General features: G+C 54.8%; 6 protein-coding genes across 6 annotated transcripts; 3 read left to right on the top strand and 3 right to left on the bottom strand.

Annotated features, from left to right (window-relative positions):
- Window positions 1–4767: 4767 nt before the first annotated feature.
- On the bottom strand, window positions 4768–5904 carry LTHEOB_8130 (Glutamine-serine-proline rich protein; the record flags this gene model as incomplete). The annotated part of the gene is made up of 1 exon (XM_035517574.1): window positions 4768–5904. The coding sequence occupies one exon, from the start codon at window positions 5902–5904 to the stop codon at window positions 4768–4770; it is 1137 nt and encodes a 378-aa protein (XP_035370677.1).
- A 1075-nt stretch (window positions 5905–6979) lies between these two features.
- LTHEOB_8131 (Carboxypeptidase 2) lies at window positions 6980–8703 on the top strand (the record flags this gene model as incomplete). Its single annotated transcript, XM_035517575.1, has 3 exons — window positions 6980–7202; window positions 7256–8243; window positions 8307–8703. 3 exons carry the CDS (start codon window positions 6980–6982, stop codon window positions 8701–8703), a joined length of 1608 nt encoding a protein of 535 aa, XP_035370678.1.
- A 561-nt stretch (window positions 8704–9264) lies between these two features.
- On the top strand, window positions 9265–10852 carry LTHEOB_8132 (MFS multidrug transporter; the record flags this gene model as incomplete). The annotated part of the gene is made up of 2 exons (XM_035517576.1): window positions 9265–9319; window positions 9372–10852. The coding sequence occupies 2 exons, from the start codon at window positions 9265–9267 to the stop codon at window positions 10850–10852; spliced, it is 1536 nt and encodes a 511-aa protein (XP_035370679.1).
- A 362-nt stretch (window positions 10853–11214) lies between these two features.
- LTHEOB_8133 (Branched-chain amino acid aminotransferase) lies at window positions 11215–12504 on the bottom strand (the record flags this gene model as incomplete). Its single annotated transcript, XM_035517577.1, has 3 exons — window positions 11215–11400; window positions 11449–11925; window positions 11974–12504. The coding sequence occupies 3 exons, from the start codon at window positions 12502–12504 to the stop codon at window positions 11215–11217; spliced, it is 1194 nt and encodes a 397-aa protein (XP_035370680.1).
- Window positions 12505–12891: 387 nt separating this feature from the next.
- LTHEOB_8134 (uncharacterized protein) lies at window positions 12892–14333 on the top strand (the record flags this gene model as incomplete). The annotated part of the gene is made up of 6 exons (XM_035517578.1): window positions 12892–12987; window positions 13044–13539; window positions 13603–13665; window positions 13881–13928; window positions 13993–14131; window positions 14189–14333. The coding sequence occupies 6 exons, from the start codon at window positions 12892–12894 to the stop codon at window positions 14331–14333; spliced, it is 987 nt and encodes a 328-aa protein (XP_035370681.1).
- A 499-nt stretch (window positions 14334–14832) lies between these two features.
- Window positions 14833–18789, bottom strand: LTHEOB_8135 (Fungal specific transcription factor domain-containing protein; the record flags this gene model as incomplete). Its single annotated transcript, XM_035517579.1, has 8 exons — window positions 14833–15000; window positions 15047–15445; window positions 15503–16024; window positions 16077–16737; window positions 16810–16921; window positions 17634–18541; window positions 18589–18648; window positions 18698–18789. The coding sequence occupies 8 exons, from the start codon at window positions 18787–18789 to the stop codon at window positions 14833–14835; spliced, it is 2922 nt and encodes a 973-aa protein (XP_035370682.1).
- Between the last annotated feature and the right edge of the window lie 2231 nt (window positions 18790–21020).

Below are 21020 nucleotides of genomic sequence, written 5' to 3' on the forward strand. Positions count from 1 at the left end.
TTCCACAAGATGGTTATTTCGAAAGTTTGGACTACTCTTGGGTCATGCATCAAAGTTCGTCCCTCGGAGAGTCCTTTATCGACGATACTGCGATATTGCAAAATGAATAGCTGTAAAACACATCCGCGTTTTGATAAAGTATCCCAGTGGGCTAGTGAGTCTTGTTGTATGTACGTATAAAAAACGTCGATCGATGAGTCTTGGAGTTTCAGCTTTCCTGTGATCCGAATCCCATCGGCAAAGGTTTTGGGAGCCATTCTGGCCAGATAGCCTCCTGTCAATAACGGTCCCGGCTGATCAGTGATCGGCACTTTCACTGCAAGGGCATATATCAGGGAGGTTCCCAGGCGCCAAGACAAATGAATAGCCGAATCCCGCATACAGCTGCAGCTAGCTGCTGTGAGCCAAGGGCGATTCGCGGGCGCGGGTGTTCGGCGCATCTAGCACAATCGGCGCCTCTAGCGCCCCGAGCGGCTTCAACGCCTCTAACGCCTCCAACGCCTCGAGCACATTTAGCAAGTTTCGCACTTCTAGACAATTCTATATATAGAACCCGGAGATTCAGTTAAATCTATTGAATATATAGAGAACGCAATAGAGCGACAGCTCTACTGAGAGAAACACTATTGAAAAGTACATCGAGACTGACGCATTTCATCAAATTTCTATGCCGGCATTCATACCGGCATATAATTTTTCGTTATGCGCGCACGAACTTTACTGATTGTACTAGACCATTCTAACTATACTAGCGGCGCAGGAGGCGTTGGCGGCTGCATTTGATCGATGTTGGGGTGCGTAGGGCTGAGTCCGGCGTCTCCCGGCCGGCCGGCGGTGGCGGCTCTGGAGGCTCTAGCGGCAACTCGAATTGCTTTTTTGCTTATACGCCCAGCTCTAGCTGCTACTATTAGCTGCTGCTAGTTAGTAGGCAGGAAGTTTTACTGACGCAGTGTGATCTACCGGTGCGAAATCCTACTTCTTCACTAGAACGTTCGATCGCGGTTCGGTTCCAAAGTTTGGCCCTGTCTTTACATCAATAGCAGCCATAAAGCGTCTGTTGGCATTCGGACCGGTCTTCATGCCGGTTGGAGAATTCTGACATCCATCTGGACATGATGCGAAACGTTTCATCATTGCAGATGTTTCACTAATGAACCACCAATCTCTGCCCATGTTTCACCATCACTCGGTATCGGTCATGCGGAGAGATTCCTGCATGAGACTTTATCGGACACTACCGGTAGTAGAGACGGGGAATTCCAATTACGTTGAAGAAACGCTGATACGGGTTTAAATTACGTTTCGTGTACATTCTGGAACCAGTATTACAAGAATCACGTTAGTATCGATGAAGCCAAGTCCTGGTGATGCCTACCAGTAAGTGATTTGTGGTATGCTAACCTACGAGGAGACGCTGTGCCGCTTGGCCACCAATAGTTGTTGCTTCCTTTACTGTGTATAATTCATACACATGTGAAAGAAATAGGCACAACGGAGGTGGTACCAAATAATCAAGGTAGCTTGATGAACTACCCTTAGCGCTAATCACTGCCGTGTGATCACTCAAGTCTCATTGCAGAAGGTTTTGTGGACAGATTGAAGAAAGTAAATTGCAAGCTCACGTCAGATAAAGAACTAAACAATATAGACTGTGCTGTGTCCTGGAGTGGGAGGTTCATGTTCCAAAAGTGATTCCTGCTCCTCCATGATGAAGCCCATTCCGATTCTTTCAAAAATGTGACCGATTTTGATATCAGCGGCAAGTCTTTCGCTTTCGAGCGTGGGAACCTCCCTAAGAAGAAGAACGGTGAGATGGGACCTTTTACCAAAAAATTCGGAAAATCCGGACTGATAAACGATAATCGCCCAGGAATCAAAGTCCTCAGTCTCACTAATTCCATACAGGAAAATGTTGCTGGAGCCTTCAATGCGAACGCAAACAAGCTTTTCATTTCGCTTGGTATAATACTCAATGTGTGGCATGCATCTGTTCCGGCGAACTCCAACTCTTGCAATAGTGCCTTGCACTACCAGACATGGTCTTGACAACCCTGAGATTGTCACAAACATCACCTGAAGAGCACTGAGCTTCCACCTCGAGACTGTCCCCTGTTCATGATGAGCGATCTTACCGCGTCCAAGGCGGCAGAAATTGATCGGATGGCCAGACGCTGCCCAGCTCCAGGACGGTTTGATTTCGCAGAATGCGAGGCTTTTTCTCATGGCGGAGAGTGCCCCCGGATCAATCCTGATAGATCTCTCGGTGTCAAGCTGACGCTCATGATCCCCGGGCTCATCGGGCTCTTCCCAAGCAATGCCTGTCCGGATAGGGACACTCCGGCCTCCAGATGGACTCGAAAGGTTGATGACGGAACGACCTGTAATAGATCCCCGGGAATTATCCCGAAGCGAGTTGTACCAGGTAAGTCCATTGTAGAAATAGTGTTCCCATAAGCGAAATATGTATTGACATTGGAACAATGGTTGGAAAAGGTCGCTTAGTCCTTGAAATGCGATGAATCGGTCGGTTTCGTATGAGAACTTTCTCAGACAGTAATCGACGATGAGCATATCCCATATTTTGAGGAGTTCTGATTGCGAAAGGTCATCATGAGAAACTTTTGCAAAATCAGACAAGTTCAGAAAAGCGCCGCAGCTTCCGGGTTTGTTCCAGATCCAGCTATGCTCGGAGAACGCATGTTGTCGGCATTCAAAAAAAACCTCATCGTGGCCAATGTGGAGTACTCTCGGCGACAAGAGACGTTCCTGCAGAGTCCACCCGCGCGTTGCCAAAATGGAAGACAAATAAGCTTCAGTGAATGCACCAGCCGATCCAGCTGGGAGTTTGGCCTGAAGATAAGATGTGGAATTCTCTCCTGGAATCGGAATGCGAATACTGTGCACAGAACGCTCAAATAACCCGTAGTTACTGTGTGGTGCTTTAAGTGCCGAAATGCAGACAAAGGCTGATTGGTATACCAGTCTCATGGCATCTGCTTCTCTTCTCCAGTCTTCCGGGCCTTTCTGTATGATGCAGAGTGAATCTATCCAAAGAAAGCGAATACCCAAATGCCTGACGAGCAACACAGTATCCGCAAGGGTTCTGGGCAAAATATTGATGTCAATACCAATCCGGTAGGCCTCGACCCTATGTTTCAATAGAAAATGCTTCTCGTCGCCTTCGCCCCAACAATAGCTTAGGGTAGCGTATTTATCCGATCGTACCTCCTCTCTCAGAGCCAGCCGGAGGATTGGATCTGCAAGTGTGCCGATGTCGAGGAGCCTTGTAGGCAGGAAATTGGATGGTGGTTCAGGGTCGCAGCAATGATTGTGGACGCATAACTCAATCATGCTCTTGGCGTGGGAGGCAATGGCACCAATATCGTCCCTTGAAGCTATTCTTTTGCGTTGCCATCGAGCTATGTTGATCAGCTCATTGGAGTTGACTTCAGGACCTCGGAGCATAAGTACAGATCCATCGACCGTCTCATAGTAGACCTCGGAATCTCGACGTATAGCTACAGCTATATTGGCCATCCCACTGGACTGGGTACCGGAATCTTCATTGCTCATGGAGATGTCTCGGAGGAGAAAAGACCTCCCAATATCCTCGAAGGATTCCTCTGAAGATTCTGCCGTAAGTATGTGGAATTCCTTTTCATTGACTTGAAATGAAATCAAGTGATCCGAGGACATTTGAGAGTTGCGCGCCACAGATGTTATCGCCGCACAAAGGCTGCAGCTTTGATTCGCTGCATTTTGTTGCGTGATGCAAAGTTCTTGGTGCTTGAAGACAGCGACTTGTCTTTGCTCGGGCTCCCTGGAAGATGGATTCCACTTGACTGATTCTGTCATGATGGTCATCCAACGGGTGGCATGGGAACTCTGGGCTGGAGGTATCCCATTACTGAAGCCACTATTGCGCCACTGGGATAAAAAGTCAGTGCACAGCTCGCAAAGTGTTGTCGACATTCTGTCGTGACACCTTTAACAAAGCTGAGTGAGCCCTGTCCCGTGCTGTTAGCTACGCAGATTCCAGGCCTGGAAAGAATTCGAACAAGAAATTGGAACAAGACCTTTTTAAGACGCTAGCGGGATACTCAAATGAGTTTGGAACAGTATTCGAAGCCTCCTTCTTCAAACAAAATAGAAGATGTCCCCCTGTTTACGCATCTGGTTAAAATGTCGAGACTTGAATAATGGCGAGAAAGCGCGGGATAAACTCTTCTTAGCAAGGCTAAGTAGTTGAAACTATATAATTGCTCTGCGCGCAGACTGAAGTACGACTCACTGTAAAGGTTTCTGCATCTGCCTGGAATGTGCCCTGATGGTCGGCGCAATGCGTCAAGCGTTTGCGATACGAGCGCATAATCAGCTTAAGAGCTGTTGAATACGACAGCTTGGGCTGCTGCCTGCCAGCGCACATGGCTTGAGTCCCATGTACTACTCCTAGTTCGGCTAGGTAGCGCGACTTTCTCTACACCTTGGGCTGTTAGAACACTGTTGAGATAGGGAATCTTTGCATGAGGCTTTCTCTTACCCAATCAGTGCTGCTGGTTATATCTTCAGACTCGCGGATGATGGGATCACAAGACACAATAATATGCAGAACAATATTTTTTGGTGCTAACAAAAAAGATTTGTTTTGATTTGCTAGGCTTTTAAGAGATGCTGAACCGCTAAACCATGACCGACGTTGTTTTTTTGTGAACTATTTAGAAGTCATACAGGAGAGAAATGAAAGGCAAGACCCATGAGCACAGCACTCTAGTCAAGGTACTTCAGGTGACCACCCTCGTTGGTAATCTTCTCGGACAAGACGAAGCGGCGGCGGTGCATGGTGCCATCAACCTTGCGCAGGTCGGCAACCATGACGTTACCGGTGTCAACAATCTCCCAGCGCTCGGCGGTGCCAGAGAAGTTGCCCGTCTGGCCGCGGTGGACCCACTGGAACTCGCCATCGCGGTTGGTGATGATCTCATCGAGGTCGATGCGGCTCTCCTGGAAGCGGCCACCGCCGGCGTCGCATTCGGCGACCAGGAAGCAGTGGTTACCATCAGACCACAAACGGGGGCTGCGGGACGACAGGTGGTAGTTGCCCCCGTGCATCTTCTGGTGGTGGCCAGCATGCGAGTCACCGCCGCCCATGGGCTGCTGAGGGGGCGGCGCATGGTGCTGCTGCTGCTCCCTGCGACGACGATCTTCCTCCTCACGCCTGCGGCGATCCTCGTCTTCACGGCGACGCCGCTCCTCGTCGTCGTGGCGGTGACGGTTCTTCTCGTCCTCCTCACGACGACGGCGCTCCTCTTCCTCCCGGCGGCGCTGCTCCTCTTCCTCCTTCTTCTTCTTCTCCTCCTCCTCTTCCTTCTCGTGCTTGCGGTGATGGGCGTATCCGAGCGCGGCACCACCGAGCGCGAGGCCGAGGGCACCGGCGGCGCCGTATCCGAGCATCTTCTTCCTGCGCGCGCGATCGGCGTCGCGCGTCGTCTCCTCGTCGCTCTCGTTGTCCGACTCGTCGCTCTTGTCGTCCTCCTTGCCGTCCCAGCCGACCTGGTCGCGGTCGAAGCGCTCGACGCGCTTGACGCGGAACTGCTCGCCCTCGCCGACGCACACGTCGTAGCAGCGCAGCGTCTTGCAGTTGATCTCGTCGGCGTAGATGGCGTCGGCGTTGACCGTGTGCGCCGTGATGGCTCGGTGGGGGGACTGCGGGTAGTTTTGCGGGAGGAGCGTCTCCTGGCGCGAGATTTGGGCACGCTGGCAGGTGACGCGGCGGGCGTAGATGACGCGGGCGTTGATGGTCGAGGCCGTTACGGAGCGGGCGTACAGGTCGCCGCGGACGGTGTAGCTCTGGCGGTGGATGGAGCTCTGGCCATCGTCGACCACGGCGGAGGGGTGGTTGCCCATGTTGGCGGTTGGAAGGAGAGTGTAGTGATTGAGCTGTAGGATGGATAGTAGGATGAGTGGATGAGTGGTGGGGTGGTGGGAGTGATGTGTTTAAGGGTCTCGGTGAGGTGAGCGGGGGAGGGGCAGCTAGAGCTGACTTTATATGCGAGGCCACGCCAGCAACCCGCGGAAGCCGGCAACACGGGCGGGCGGGATGGCTTGACGAATACTGGACCAGCACGTATTCCAATGGCCTCAGGGCGCCTGTCCGAGCGCAAGCTCTCAGCGTCTCCCGTGGTTTGTCGCCAGCTCACCTGAAACTAAGGGCCGCTAGCTGTGGCTGAGGCGGGGCAGCCTCGCGCCATTCGTACGCCCGGATCCACCGCACCCCTGTGCGCTCGGAATAGCGGCACCTGTGGCTGTGCCAATCCGGCCGCCCTGACGGCCAAACGGCCCAATTGCGGGGCATGGCGCTGGAAGTCATTGCCGCTCGATCGTCGTGCCTTCCTTGCTCTTCCATTCTAGACCGGATGCAGGTCTGACATTTTACACGTCGTTCGAAGCTCGTCAGACAATGAGCAAATGATGTTGACTTACGCGTTCAATTACTGTGCGACAAGTCTCCCTGCGCCGCAATTCTGTCCGCCATCGTACGAGGAATAGGCTTTGCGGGGTAGGCGGCCTCGAACGCTAAACATCAACAAACATTGGGCTCAAACGGTTGTTGGTACCATGGTCATCGCTTGCCATCTCTTTCTACTACTGAGATGCAGTCAAGCACATTTATAACAATCAGTCCCCTCGGCTGATTGAATCTGACCCGACTTCTCCAACTCTTGACCGCTTGGCATCCTTGCTGCTTCCGGTAGGTACCAAGAACGCCGCGACTTGGTTTTCGCTCGAGCCTCAGACTTTATCTATATTCATTTCGGTAATTGCACCTACATCCCACTTTCCAAGTGCGGGGACCCGTGTATAAAATATAGCTTTTTTTTACACCCTGCACCATGTCGGACCTGCATCTCCGCCGAGGCTCAAATATCTGGTGTTTCGCCCAGACTTTTAGTGCAATTGCAGAGCAACACCAGCTCTCAAAATGTTGAAGTCTGTGCTTTTGGTAGGGATCTCCGCCCTCACCACCGTCAATGCCGCGACATACGGCAACAACTGGGTGACGACGCGGAAAGACCCTGCTGCGTTGGCGGCTCAATTCCCCAGCCCCAACACCACTCTCCTCTCTCCCGCCTTCCTCTCCCCCGAAACCATCCCCGCCGCCTTCACCAATGGCACCGAAGGCCCCACGGACGATGATGAGCTGGGTACGTCTCCCCACCACCACCCCTCCAACCAATTGCTTTCTAACCCCCCGCAGACACCTACCTCCGCACCCTCGCCTCCCGCAACCCCTGGATGACCTACACCGCCGCAGACTTCGTCTCAGAAGAAGGCCGATCCTTCCCCTACGTCCTCCTGTCCACCCCCAACACCACTACTTCCACCCCCAAAGTCCGCGTCTGGCTCCAAGGCGGCGTCCACGGCAACGAGCCAGCCGGCGACCAATCGCTCCTCGCCTTCCTCGGCCTCCTCTCCTCCAACCAGACCTACGCTTCTTCCCTCCTCACCCACCTCGACATCCTCGTCCTCCCACGCTACAACCCGGACGGCGTCGCCTACTTCCAGCGCGCATTGGCCACCAACTACGACCCGAACCGCGACCACGTCAAGCTGGCCCGCCAACAAACGCGCGACATCAAGCGCCTCTTCACCACCTTCGCCCCGCACGTCGCCGCCGACATGCACGAGTTCACCGCCACCCGCCGCTACAACGGCTCCGAGGGCTCCGACCTCGTCTGGGCCGCCGACGCGCTCTTCAGCGCCGCCAAGAACCTCAACATCGACGCTGCTATCCGGACGCTGTCGGAAGACGTCTTCGCGCCCGCCATCGCGGCCGAGCTCGATGCGCAGGGCTTCCGGTGGGCGCCGTACGTGACGAGCGATTCGAGTGGGAGTAGTAATGGGGTGCTTGCGTTGGACGAGGCGGGCAGCGATGCGAAGATCGGCCGCAACGCGATGGGGTTGACGCAGGCAGTTGTGTTTCTATGCGAGATGCGCGGGATCGGGATTGCGGATCAGCACTTTGCGCGGCGCACGGCGACGGGGCTGGCGATGGCGGAGGCGATTGTGCGGACGGCGGCGGAGTACGCGGCGGAGGTGGTGGAGGCGGTGGAGGGGGGTGTCAAGCGGTTAGAGGAAGGCGGGGAGATTGTCGTGACGGATTATACGGTGGCGGAGGATAGCACGTTTGAGATGATTAGGGCAAGTGATGGCGTGATTGTGCAGCAGCCGGTTAAGTTTTCTTCGTAAGTTGTGCCTGTGTGGGGGGATGGAAGGGGAGGGGGTGATGCTGATTTTTCTTTCTGCAGGGCCACGCCGACGACGGCTAACCTTACCCGCGCGCGCCCCGAGGCGTACCTCATTCCTCGGTCATGGGCTGACGTCGTTGCTCGCCTGGAGGTTTTCGGCCTCGAGGTCGAAGAGCTGGCGGAAGGCTTTAAGGGCACGGTCGAGGTTCTCAACGTGACGTCGGCGGTGCTTGAAAAGTCCTACTACGAAGGTGTTGTTCGGGCGGAATTGACCACGGAGGCGTTCGAGAAGGAAATCGAGCTGCCGGCTGGAAGTTTCAGGGTAAGTGCGAAGCAGAGGAATGCTGCCCTGGCCTTTGTCGCCCTCGAGCCCGAGAACATTGATTCGTTTGCCGCCTTCAACATTATTCCGGTCGAGGCGGGAGACGAGTATCCTGTTTTCCGAGTTTTGGCGTGAATTAAGAGTTGAGGGGCGGCGGCCGGATTACACTTGAAAATGGATCACGAATTGGACCCGGATGTGTGTTGAAATAAAGTGAAGAGTGCCGGCGGGGGTTTGCAGCGGACACGGCAAGCCTACCAACCGGAGCGGTAACTCAATGCACCAATCAGAGAGGTTACAGACGGCGGCCCTTACGTTTCCCTACAAGGCATCAATACATGAGGGCCTTTCGTGCTGTCATACCACAATGGCGTGTCCGGCAATTTTCATTGGCGGGCGGTAATTTTCTCCACCGAAATGGCCTGAAAGGGCAAAATAATGCGGCCATTACGGAATATTTGAACGTTTCGCTTAGTCATAGCCTGGCCCCAACACCACTCGTCTTGCATCCTCCGGCTCGCCACAATTGCTGTATACAAAAACTTGCATGCCGAACAGGCCACGGACCCACTAAACTGCCTTTTCTCCTGATGATCGAACCGACGGAAGCCTTCTCTCCAAGCTTTTATTTGGCCTTCTTCCCCATTGGTTCTCTCGGCGCCAAGTTCCCCAGAGCCTCGAATCACTTTCTTCTCCATGGCACATATCCAGCAGGATGAAGTCGCCGTTCCAAAGGCTGCTGAAGACTCAAGTAGGCTATCCCAAGAGAGAACATATCGCACCACAATCTAACCAACCCCCAGACTATGACGCCGACACACAAATCCTCGACTGGACCGGCCCTTCGGACCCCGAGAACCCATACAACTGGCCGACGTCCAAGAAAACCGTCATCACAGCCGTCGCCCTCTTCGCCACCTTCACCACCATGCTCAACGGCACCATCATGACCGTCGCCCACGAAGCCATCAACGAGCAATTCTCCATCTCCGACGCCACCTTCCCGCACTCCTACTGGCCCGTCACATCCTGGGCCGTCGGCGGCGCCCTATGCTCATTCGTCGTCCTCCCACTAATGGAAGACTTCGGCCTGCGCCGCGTGTTCCTCGCGACCTACTTCATCCTCATCCTCTCCCTCATCCCGCAAGCCGTCGCTCGCAACTTCGCCACGCTCGTCATCACCCGCTTCTTCAGCGGCGGCTGCGTCGCCATCCTCGCCAACAGCACCTCCTCCGTCATCGGCAACATCTGGGCCGGCGACCACGCGCGCACCATCCCCATGACCCTCTGGATCGTGTTGTACCTCGCCGGCAGCAGCACGGGCCCCGTCATCGGCGCCGCCATCTTCGCGCGGCTGCCGAGCTGGCGCTGGATCTTCTACTGCCAGCTCATCTGGTACGCCGTCTTCTTCCCGCTCTACCTGCTGCTCCTGCCCGAGAACCGCGGCGACGTGCTGCTCGCGCAGCGCGCGGCGCGGCTGCGGCGGACCACGGGGCAGAAGGTGTACAGCCGCCTGGAACTGAACCACACGCCGCTGCCGGAGCTCGTCGCGACGAGCCTGAAGCGGCCGCTGGTCATGCTGTGCACGGAGCCGGTCGTCATGGCCGTGACGTTCGCGGCGGCGCTGATCATCGGCAACGTCTACCTCTTCACGCAGTCCGTCGAGCAGGTCTTTGCCGGGTTGTACGGCTGGGACGCCGTCCAGGCCGGCTACGTGCAGGCGGCGATCGTGGTGGGCGAGCTGCTGGGCCTGCCTGGCGCGCTGTTGTCGGCGCGGCTGTACTTCGCGTCGGCGAGGCGGAATACTGAGGTCCCCGGGTCCCCGATTCCGGAGGCGCGGTTGTATGTCAGTGTGCCGGCCGGGTTTCTGTTCATGACGGGGGGCATGTTCGTGTATGGTTGGACGGCGTATGCCCAATTGCCGTGGATCGCGGCGGCGATTGGGCTGGCGATGATTGGGGCGGGTAATACGGTGGTGATCATCGCGTTTGCGGATTATGCGGTTGATGCGTATGCGAGGTTTGCGGGCAGTGCGATGGCGGCGGTGGCGTTGGGGGAGAACTTTTGTGCGGGGTTCTTGCCGTTGGCGGCGCAGAGTTTGTATACGGATTTGGGGTATCACTGGGCGAGTACTCTGTTGGGGTTCTTGTCCTTGCTGTTGTCGTGCATGCCGATTGTGCTCATCATTTGGGGGAGGAGTATCAGAGCGCGGAGTCCGTTTATGAAGGAGGCGACGATTGAGGAGAAGCTGGAAGCTGAGGGTGAGAGTGATGGGACACCATGAGATGTCGACAGTTGTGGGCGTTTCAACAACTGCGGCCCTTTAAAAAAAAAATCAGAATTCCTTTGAAGCGAGCTATCCAGTAGTATGAGGGAAAATGATAGACACGTCTTGTATATAGACTTAGAGAGCAAAATAAAACTGACGGGTGAGTTTAAGACCCCAGGCGTACAGGTCTTCACAACAGTGGCTCTCCAGTCGGGGTAAGGGTCCAGCAGCCAATGGAAAATTACCGAATGGCGTTAGACTAAGAATCGGAAATGGAAAAGGCGGGGCTGTGTACTGAACAGAAGAAATCGTTTTTTTAATGCACTGATCTGATCAGTCCAATCTATTGCTCGAGTCTGAATGTAAATGATACAAGTCTACTCTTCTCGCTTCGCAGCCTCAGGTACCACTTCAGCCCACTCGTGTTCAACCCGCCCGTACATTATATCACTCAGCCAGCCTTTAAAATTGGTCGTAATTTCGCCGCCATTGCCGTGCGGCCCCATGCCGATGTGGATATCCTGACCACGATGCCGAATCTGCGAAACCGCACAGATGAACCACTGTAACCAATTAGCAACCATCCCCACCTCCCCCCGAGACTCACTTACCGCCGTCCCCGCAACAAAACACTCCATCAGCCTCCCCTCCTCCCCCGCCTCCATCACCTCCTTAATCCCAAACCTCCTCTCCACAACATCCACCTCCCCACCCAACCTCTCCCTAACCAACTCCAAACAACTCCCCCTCGTCACCCCATCCAAAATCAACCCATCCCCCAACGGCGCCGTAACAACCTCCGTCTTCCCATCCCCCTTCCGCCTCCACACAACAAAAAGGTTGCTCCCACCAGCCTCTGTACACCAGTCCTCCTCACCGTATAGCCACAACACCTGCCCAAACCCCGCCGCCGCCGCCTCCTGCCCCACGCCGACCGTCGGCCCGTAATTGGCCCCCACCTTGGCATGCCTGAAGCCGCCCGGCCACGCGCGGATGGCGTCGGCGGGTGAGGTCTGCAGGCGCAGCCCGCCAGGAGTGTCGGGGCGCGGCATGTACGACGCGACGATGAAGAGGAGGGCGGAGGTGGGCTGTTACAGGCCGATCTGGGCTTGTGTGCCGATCAGTGTCGGCCGCACATACAGGAAGCGGTCGCCGTCGCCGCTGTAGGGAGAGCAAGAGGCAGAATCCGCGGGCAGCCAGCGCCCCGCATCAACAGCCAGCAGCGCGCGGACCAGCGCCGCGAGTGCGGTAGGGTCCGGGACGGGAAGCGCTACGCGGGCGGCGGAACGGCCCAGGCGCGCGCAGTTGCGGGGGAGGCGGAACAGGCGCAGGCGGCTGTCGTCGCCGCGGTAGGTTTTGAGGCCTTCGAAGCAGGTCGTAGCGTAGTGGAGGCAGGAGGCGGTGGGGGGCAGGCTGAGCGGGGCGTAGGGTTGGAGGGCTGGGGCGGACCAGCCGGTTGTGTGGTTCCAGGAAGCGAGGATCATGTGGTCGGTGCAGATGGTGGTGGGGGAGGAGGCGATGGCTGTGGCGGAGGGGACGGGGCGAGGGTGGGCCGTGAGGGTGTGGGTGAGGTGGGTGGCATCGAGGGGAGTGGGGATGGCGTTCTTTTGGTTGGCGATGGGTAGTGGCGGACCATCTGTAGATGTTGGAGAGGTGAAGGAAGCCATGTTGGCCGTGGGAGTGACGGTGGATGGCGCTGTGACTCGCTGGGGGACCAAGGTGATTGGAGGTGGTGATTTTGGCTATCAAGTGCCAGGAGTATTTGCGGGTTATATAGTGACAGGGTTTGTTGCCAGTGTAAAATTTAGCTCTGTGTTGAACTAATGGCTTGCAAGTGAAGAGCCAAGTAATTGCGCGGCGACTTGATGCTTTTCGCCGAGAGCGCATCTCGGCCAACTCTACAGTTCAAGGCCGAAGCTACGCGAACGCCGTCTTCAAGCGCCAGGACCATCGGCAGAAAACCAGAACGTGTTCTATGGAGAAAAGGTAAGATTTGTTCCCAGCACTTCCTGGATGCAGGCCCAAGAGAAGACCGTCTCTGTTGCAATTCCTCCATGGCAGCCATGGCTTCCCTTGATCATGTGCATCCTCAATCAAGCGGTGCACTGCAGCAGCTTGAAGAGCCTCATGTCCCTACCTCGTTTTCCAGGGTAAGCTCAACTGGTCCGTCCTGTAAGAAGCATATCACGCTGACCCACCTTGACAGCTTCAAAAGTGCCGAATTGTATGGACGGGCATATGGATTTCATGGAACAGCAACCTTGGCTCATCGCTCCCATCTGGGGCTGTCGACGCCATACGAACTGACTTCTCGATCCACAGTGCCACAAACCTTGTCTGTCTCAATTCGTTGTACATGCTTGGGTACACCATCGGGCCGCCCATGTTCGGCCCCTTGAGCGAACATATTGGCCGTCGGCCGGTGCTCATTGTCACGTACATCAGCTATCTGATTTTCACCATGGCTTGCGCACTCAGCAACCGCTTCAGCCTGCTCTTGCTCTTTCGATTCCTCGCCGGACTTGTCGCTGCTGCCCCTAACGCCGTCGTTGGCGGTTTGTTCGCAGACATTTACGACAATCATGAAGAACGGGGCAAGGTCATGGCAGCGTTCCTTCTAGCTGGATCACTGGGTTCACCGATCGGCCCCATAATCTCTGGGCTTGTCGAGAAGCTTTCTTGGAGGTGGAGCTTCTGGATTGGTTTGGCGATTGGGGGCGTAGGGCTGCCGCTCGTTCTGCTTCTTCCCGAGACGTTTCTTCCAGTCCTGCGAAGACGGCTTGACGCATCCACCCGGATGGAGAATACTCCAGCCACGGAGCTTTATGGTAAAGATCATCATCGATTGACCTCAGAGTTAAAGGTTGTGTTTGCAAGGCCATTCAGCATGATGTTTCAGGAGCCCGTGGTCCTATTCACCTCACTTTATCTTGCCCTTGTTTACTCAATCCTTTATCTATTTTTCCAGGCATACCCTATCATTTTTCATGGTTGGTAACTCGTATCTGCTGCTGATTGTGCATGATGCTAATCCGTACGCAAGGCGTCTATGGCATGTCTCCGAGCACCAGTGGTCTCGCATTCCTGCCAGGTTGGTACAAAGTCTCCATTTACTGTTGATACCTTCCAAGTCTAACGCGAAGTACCATTCAAAGTGGCAGGAGGCTGCGTAGCCGCTCTCGGCATCTTCTTTTGGTACGAAGCAAGGTATGCCAAGTTCAAAAGCACAGAAGCCTTATGGACATTCGACGACGAATACCGCCGCCTACCACTCGCCTGCATAGGAGGACCTGGGTGAGTGTACCCCTCCTGCCTCAACCTCTCTGCAATTACTGACCCAAGCAACTTTAGTGTTGTCGTTGCCCTCTTCTGGTTGGGCTGGACATCTGTCCCGTCAATTCACCCAGCCGTGCCAATCATGTCGGGATTCTGCTTCGGAGCGGGCTATCTTCTCATTTTCATGGCCATGCTGAACTACCTCACTGACGCATATTAAACCTTCTCAGCATCGGCCAATGCCGCTGCAAGCACCACCAGATCCCTTGCGGCCGTCTGCCTTCCCTTCGCTGCAGTTCCCATGTATACACGGCTGGGAGTACAGTGGGCGTGTTCTCTTTTAGGCTTCGTTGCGCTCCTCATGAGTAGCGTCCCATTTGTGTTTATTGTTTATGGGAAGACTCTTCGAAAATGAAGCCCGTTCTGCCAAAAGCTTTCCGCGGCCTCCTCCGATGCTGTGTCGTTTGAAAATTCAACGCAGCTATCTCGGAGGTGATGGTTCAAATTCAGCTTTGAATATGTACTTGGCAGCTCGTCGGATCTGGGAACAGGACAGTCCCAGACAAGTCTAGAGTCGGTACTGGGATGTTTGTCTTTTCTGGTTTTTGCTCTCCTTTATCGTCCTCCAATCATTTTCGCCATCACGAAACTGCAGATCTAGGTCAAGCACAAATTCGATTATTTGAATTGAACTTCCATGCCCCCATATCAACAGTATCTCAAGTCCCGGCACTCAGATCCGGCCAATACAACCCCTCATAATCAACCGCATCCTCCAAAAACTGCAAATCAATAAACGGCTGCTCCAACAACTCCCTCAACGACGGCTCCGCCGACGTCATGCCCACCGTCTCCGTCGTCCTTCCACCAGTCACCACAGCCTCTTGCTGTTGCTGCACCCCCGCGGCTTCCCCCGTCGTCCTCTTGACATACGCCCCCACCGCCCCCCCTCATCGCCTCAACATGATTCCCATACTCCTGCGCCACACAGCTCCCCGCCACGCGCAGCTGGTCTAGCAGCCTTGCCGCCTCCTCGAAGGCGTCGCAGTCGCCGCCGCTGTCCTTCGTCTCCAGCAAGCTCGACACAGCGAGGATGGTCAGCGCGGAAAAGAGGTACTGCGTGAAATGCGCGTCGAAAGTCGCGAACGAGCCGTCGATCCAGGACTGCGTGAGCAGGCGGAAGGAGTGGCGGGCGCAACGGATGGATGCTTCGGCGAGGGTGGAGGCGGTGGGTGGGACAGGGGGAGGAGGAAGAGGGGCGGAGGAGGGCACGCAGGCGATGTGCGAGCGCAGGGTGTGGAGGAGGACGGGGCGGGTGGCGAGGATGACGCACTAAGGGGTGTTGGTTGGTTAGTTGGGGGCGGGGAGGCGCGCGTGGTGGGGGCGGACCTGGTTGAATGCGAGGTGGAGTGAGATTGTCTTTAGATCGTGGGTCGCTTCGGATGATTGGTCGATCTGGAGCTGTGGCGGGAGCGATTCGACCCAGGCTTGGAGATCTTTCAGGGATTGGTGGATGCGGGTTGATAGACTTTCGCCGTGGTTTTGTTTGCGCAGGCTGTAGACGGAGCGGATGACCTTTGTGAGTAGGCTTGTTAGTCTGATGTTGGCGACATGATAAGCTGAGTCGGTGAAGTCGTTGGAAGATTTGCTGCCAACTGGCGATTCTGAAGGCAGGTCTACTCCGATATCGTCATCTTGTGTTGCGGGTGGATGGCCCAGCTTGGACGCCCACATCCGGTCGAAGATGTATGCCGTCCAAAACAATCGCTTTCGGTGCTCTCGAACGCCCGGGTCAGGGAGTTGGGATTCTGGAACGTTCAGATGGAGACCTGCTACAATTGCGGAGCGCATGGCTGTTCCTGCCAGGATATATGCGCTGTATCGCCGATGGAGAGCCATGGAGTAAAAGGACTGGGCAAGAGCTGTTAGCAAAAATTTAACTTCAGTCAGAGGAGTCTCTTACGATGAGGAGAAGAAGCTCAATAGAATCCAGCCCCGGGAGTTCATCGAGAAGGCCGAGCACTTTCAAGGACTGTGAAAAGAAGGCGATACCGGGGAAGCCCTGGGTTCCGACAGACCTTGTCGAGCACAGCTCGCCGACGGCGAACAAGGCCCAGAACTTGCAGTGGAGTAGAGGGTTACCCCACGTTGGATCACGAATACTCTGTTCCAGGTCCTCCATGATCGAACTCCGGCGAACAAGGCAATAACAGCGGCTGACGTAATTCAGAGCGGCTCCGATCAAGAACCTCGCCCGCGACGGGCTGGGCCACGCGACCTCGAACCCTGCCAGATTCATCAGCGGTTCGTCGGTGATGTAGTTGATCCGTAGCAGGTGAGTGGGCTCAGGAGCCTGAGGGTCGGAGATGGCTTGGCGGAATCGGGTGGCAAATGCATTGTCGGCTGCTTCCCCAATGAGGATTGGGGTGCGGAACACATTGACACTATCGAACCACGGCTTGGCGTTGAGCGTTGGGTTTAATGCAATGCCATCGTGTTCAGTTGTGCCAGGTGGCAGCACTGTCTCGGGGACGAGACTTGGGGCCGTTGCATGGCTTTGCGGTGTGACGGAGGCATTTTGGCGCTTGAGCCGCTCAATTTCCTCGAGCAATCCATCAATGAACCTGCCAATTGTCAGCCTGCGTCACGTTTCACTAGACGCAGCTATAATTATACGACCTCTGTGCAACCTTCACTTTTCTGTTCCGCTGAGGATATGAGCATTCGGGCTCTCGGTGAGCTTGCCGACAGTTTTGGCAAGGCAGACCTCCAGAGCACTTGACTTTTCTCGCATGGCAACGCTGGCAACTGCGTACGTGCTGTCAGTTTGCCGGACTTGAGAATTTGCTAACACTGATGGAGGATAGCCTCACGCGATTGACTTGCTCCCTGGCCCGGCACGTCGGCCCTGCCGCGCCACAGTCTCGGTGCTTGGTGCCTCACCCTCGGTGTTTGGAGCCTCAGCTTCCGTGCTTGTAGCCCTAGGTACTGTCGGCATATTGTCACGCAGCGTGGGTATACGGCTGTTTCAGTGACTGATGACGGGAAAACAAGAGGAGATTCCGAGCTTGAGTGGCCTCGGCTTGTAGGTTTTGTTAGAGCGGCGACGGTGGACGGATACGCCGTGCCGCTTTCCCCGATTCGGCGGTAGTTTCGGCGTAGATGCTCATAATCCCGAAGTCTTCCAAGCATGCTCATGTTCTCTTAAGAACAGCTTCTATGAGACTAAATAGTCGTGGATATTCTCTGCCTACAGTCAAAACACATGACGGGCCGGCTGTGCGTATATGCATCACCTCAAGTTTTCTCACCAGACTTAATTGCCCTTACTTCATCTTTATTCTCTGAGCTTAGCAGTAGATTAACGTATGTGAATTTTATTTGGCAGAATAGATTACTGCACAGATAACTTTCCTCTTCATAACGGATCTTTGACGTATCTCATTCTACATTTATAAAGATACAAGGTCTTACAAGAGCTATCTACAGACCCTTTAAATATCAAGGCCCTGATCCCTACAGATATCCGAAATACCCTTATCATACACATCATGGTTCGGCGCATCGCAGACCTGCAAGTTAAAGACGCACGGATCCCAGGCACTCAGCGGCAGTGCGTCGCCCTGGAACGGGAAAGCCAGCTGCGTCTTATTATTCTGATCGAAGCAATGCGTCGGAATCTCAAGGAACTGCGACTGCACGAGTCCGTACTTGTTGACCATGATGTCCGCGGCGTCGAGCTCGGGGTTGGAGTTGCCGTTGCTGTCGATAGACAGCAGCGTGTAGTAGACGGCGCCGCCGCCGCCGGCGTCGATGACGCAGTACTCGGTCCAGCCGCCGAGGTAGGGCGTGCGGCACTCGCTGTCGCCGCTGTACGAGTCGCGGTAGATGAAGACCTTCCTGGCCTGCAGCGTCAGGCCGATGGCGAATGTCTCGATGACGCTCGTCACCTGGTCCTGCAGGTCCGCCTGCGTGAAGTTCTGGCTGACGCCGAGGAAGCGGCCGCCGGCGACGACGGAGTTGACGCCGTTGGTGGCGTTGAGCTGGGCGTCGATGGTGGCCTGGATCGAGTCGGACACGGCTTGCTGGTACAGCTGCACTACTTCGGATAGCGAGTTGCCGACGTTGGACCATGCCATGAACTTGTCGGTCGGCTCGGGGGCGTGCATCTGGCCGGCGAGGAAGGACAGGCCGGTCGAGGCTGCCCCGGCCGCCGTGCTGACGGGTCCGGTGAAGGGCACGATGCTGAGCACCGTGCTGAACATGCGCACTATGTTCTGCAGGGGTGTGACGTTGTCGTCTGGGTCCGGGTAGAAGTCGGATACGATGCTGGGGAGCTTCATGCTGAGGATGCTCGACGCAAAGATGATGGCTGTGTTTAGCGAGTTCATGTAGCTGTTCCAGTTCTGGATAGCGACCATGAGGTACCTGCATTACTGTTAGTCTGGTGCTTTGTGGTGAGGATGAAGACTTACCAAGCAGGGAGCGTGATCGGAAGGCACGGCTGGCCGGCATTGCAAAAGTTATCAAGACCACTGATGCTTATTAGCATAATGGGGGGGAAGCCAAGGGGAGCGAGCGGACCAGAAGAAGTTGGGCGCTCCAAAAGAGCTGGCAAGCGCCTGAATATTGTTTGAAGCTGCCGGAGTGACATTTTGTGCAGCCCAGTCGTTCATGAAAGTGTCGATGTCGAGATTATTCCAGGTGTCGGGCGACAAGGTCTCGGCAGTACATGACGAATCATTTGAGTCTTGACGAACCTCCAACGGAGCAGCTACGGCAAGGAGGGACGATGACAAGGCACAGGCCAGAAAAACCGTCGGGCCCCGCATACTTTAGTGGGAGCAGATTTCCTGCAAAAGAGCGACTAAGTGGGAAAAAGATTGATTCGGAGGTGCAGCGTGTTCAGGCTGCCTGACTACCACCTCTTTTATTCTGGCGAGTGTACTGCGGAGGGAGAGAGTGGATGCCTGGTCTCGCAACTGTTTCGGAAAGCATTTGACATGATTGGCTCGATTGTGCATAAACTCGTATTTTGATGAAAACGAGTCAGTTAAGGATTTCGTTGTCGAGAAAGCCAAGTCCATCCCGGTGATAGCCGGTAAGGGTGTTGAACCAAGTAGTGACGCCACTGTTCTAGTTGATGCAGCTTGTTTCACCACTGGAGTTTCCGGGGGGCGGAATATTGCCCAGCCGGCAAGGCGTCCTATTGTGTCGAACTTCTCGGTTCCTGCGACCCGAACTCCAGAGCTCCTTTCAGCCTCTCGCCCAGTCCGCTTAAAAATCGGCTGGAAACACCACCTACCGTTATGGGCTGGGATCATGCAAGATGGGTATCTGTCCATGCTATAAATGCTTCAGTCGCCTTAAATGATCGGCGCGTGGATTGCGAGGCAAAATATCCACGCTTCACAACGCTTCGCTTCGGTTTCTCGCGTGGGTCTGGGGAGCTTCTTACCGTTAGCTATACTGTCTTTGAGAAAGAGCTTGCAAATACAGCTGCGAATACGGGAGATGGATGGGTAGACGGCTGCGAAGACGACCACGAGGACGGCCGAATTTTCGAAGTCCCGAAAAAGTTAAACCGGCAACGCCGAAGAAACGGCAGGTCTCGGCTCCATTCATCTCCCCTCGGAATAAGAGGTCGCCAGTCATCTAGATCTCTGATGATAGGGAGACGTCCGACTCCGGCGGCGAAGCGGAATAGACAGCGATGCTCACGCCTTAGGATCCGCGGCATCCACCGATCTTGGCTTCCCTTCGAAATGGCGTTTCCTTTGGAGAAATTACCAAACCAGACCTCCTCCGCGACAAAAGACCTAAATCAAACCATCGTGGCCCAAATCTGGCACTTAGTCCGTGTAAGTTAACGTTATCAAGTTAAAAATGTTTATTTTTTACTCTAACAAACATTTACATACCTGTCTGGTAGTTTCAAGATAGAAAAATGTTTTTACAGTTTAATTTCATTAAAGTTTTACAGCACTATAAAGAAGGCAAGTTTCGGTGAGAGTTGGGTTTGGATTATTAGTCACGGAAGAGGTTGGGTTTGGTAATTATCCCTTTTCCTTTCCATCCTTTTCTTTTTATAGGTGCTTTTTAGTTCTGGGAAATAGTCATGGTCATTTGGGCAGAGACAGAGCTCTGCAAGTTTTCTTAGGTCCAGTTTTCATACAAATACCATCACCGGCGATAAAGATGCAAATGCATAATGCAGGGGACCCCGCTGAGCCAGGCAGAGAAAGAGGCTGAAAAATTCTAGAAGGCAGGAGGCTACATCAGGATTCAGTCTGAGAAGGAATGTGTGAAGGGCGTGGCATCTGAGGCTATTGCAAACGACGATTAGGAAGAGGGGCGAAGCCGAGAGCGACGATCCCAAGATACCCGAAACGCCAACCCCAGCCGCCAGAAAGTACGGTCAGCGAGTACGGCTATGAGGATAAGCAACGACAAGAATAGCGCCGAGGATTCAGGAAGGCGACGCCAGATGCTTCCTTCCGAGTTGACCAATAGGAGCTCGAAGGTCCACCTAAAGCGCCCCCAAACCCCAAGTCTCCACCGCGATCCCCAGCCACGCTACGTTGTCGCACACTCGGCACTCCTCTTCGGCTTCGCTGAGGAGAGATCTTGTTCAGGCACAAAAGTAATCCCAGCCTTCGTCACTAAGTAGGTATGGTATAGAAGAGACAACTTCCGCACTTTGTACACTTTCTTGGAGTTGTGGCGGCTCCACTTGTATGTTCGTGCCCTATTTTTAAACTTGGGGGCTGAAGCTCCGCCTTGTCAGGTGTTGTGCGGCGCAAAAGTGGGGTGCTGCACTGTCAGGAACCCTGACAAGTCGGCATTTCTGTCTCAGCTTGCTGCCGGGCGTCGAGCATCTGCAGCAGGGCAAGTCTGAGAGGAATCC

This window comes from Lasiodiplodia theobromae (genome assembly GCF_012971845.1).
Source record: "Lasiodiplodia theobromae strain AM2As chromosome Unknown scaffold_25, whole genome shotgun sequence".
NCBI lineage: Eukaryota > Fungi > Ascomycota > Dothideomycetes > Botryosphaeriales > Botryosphaeriaceae > Lasiodiplodia > Lasiodiplodia theobromae.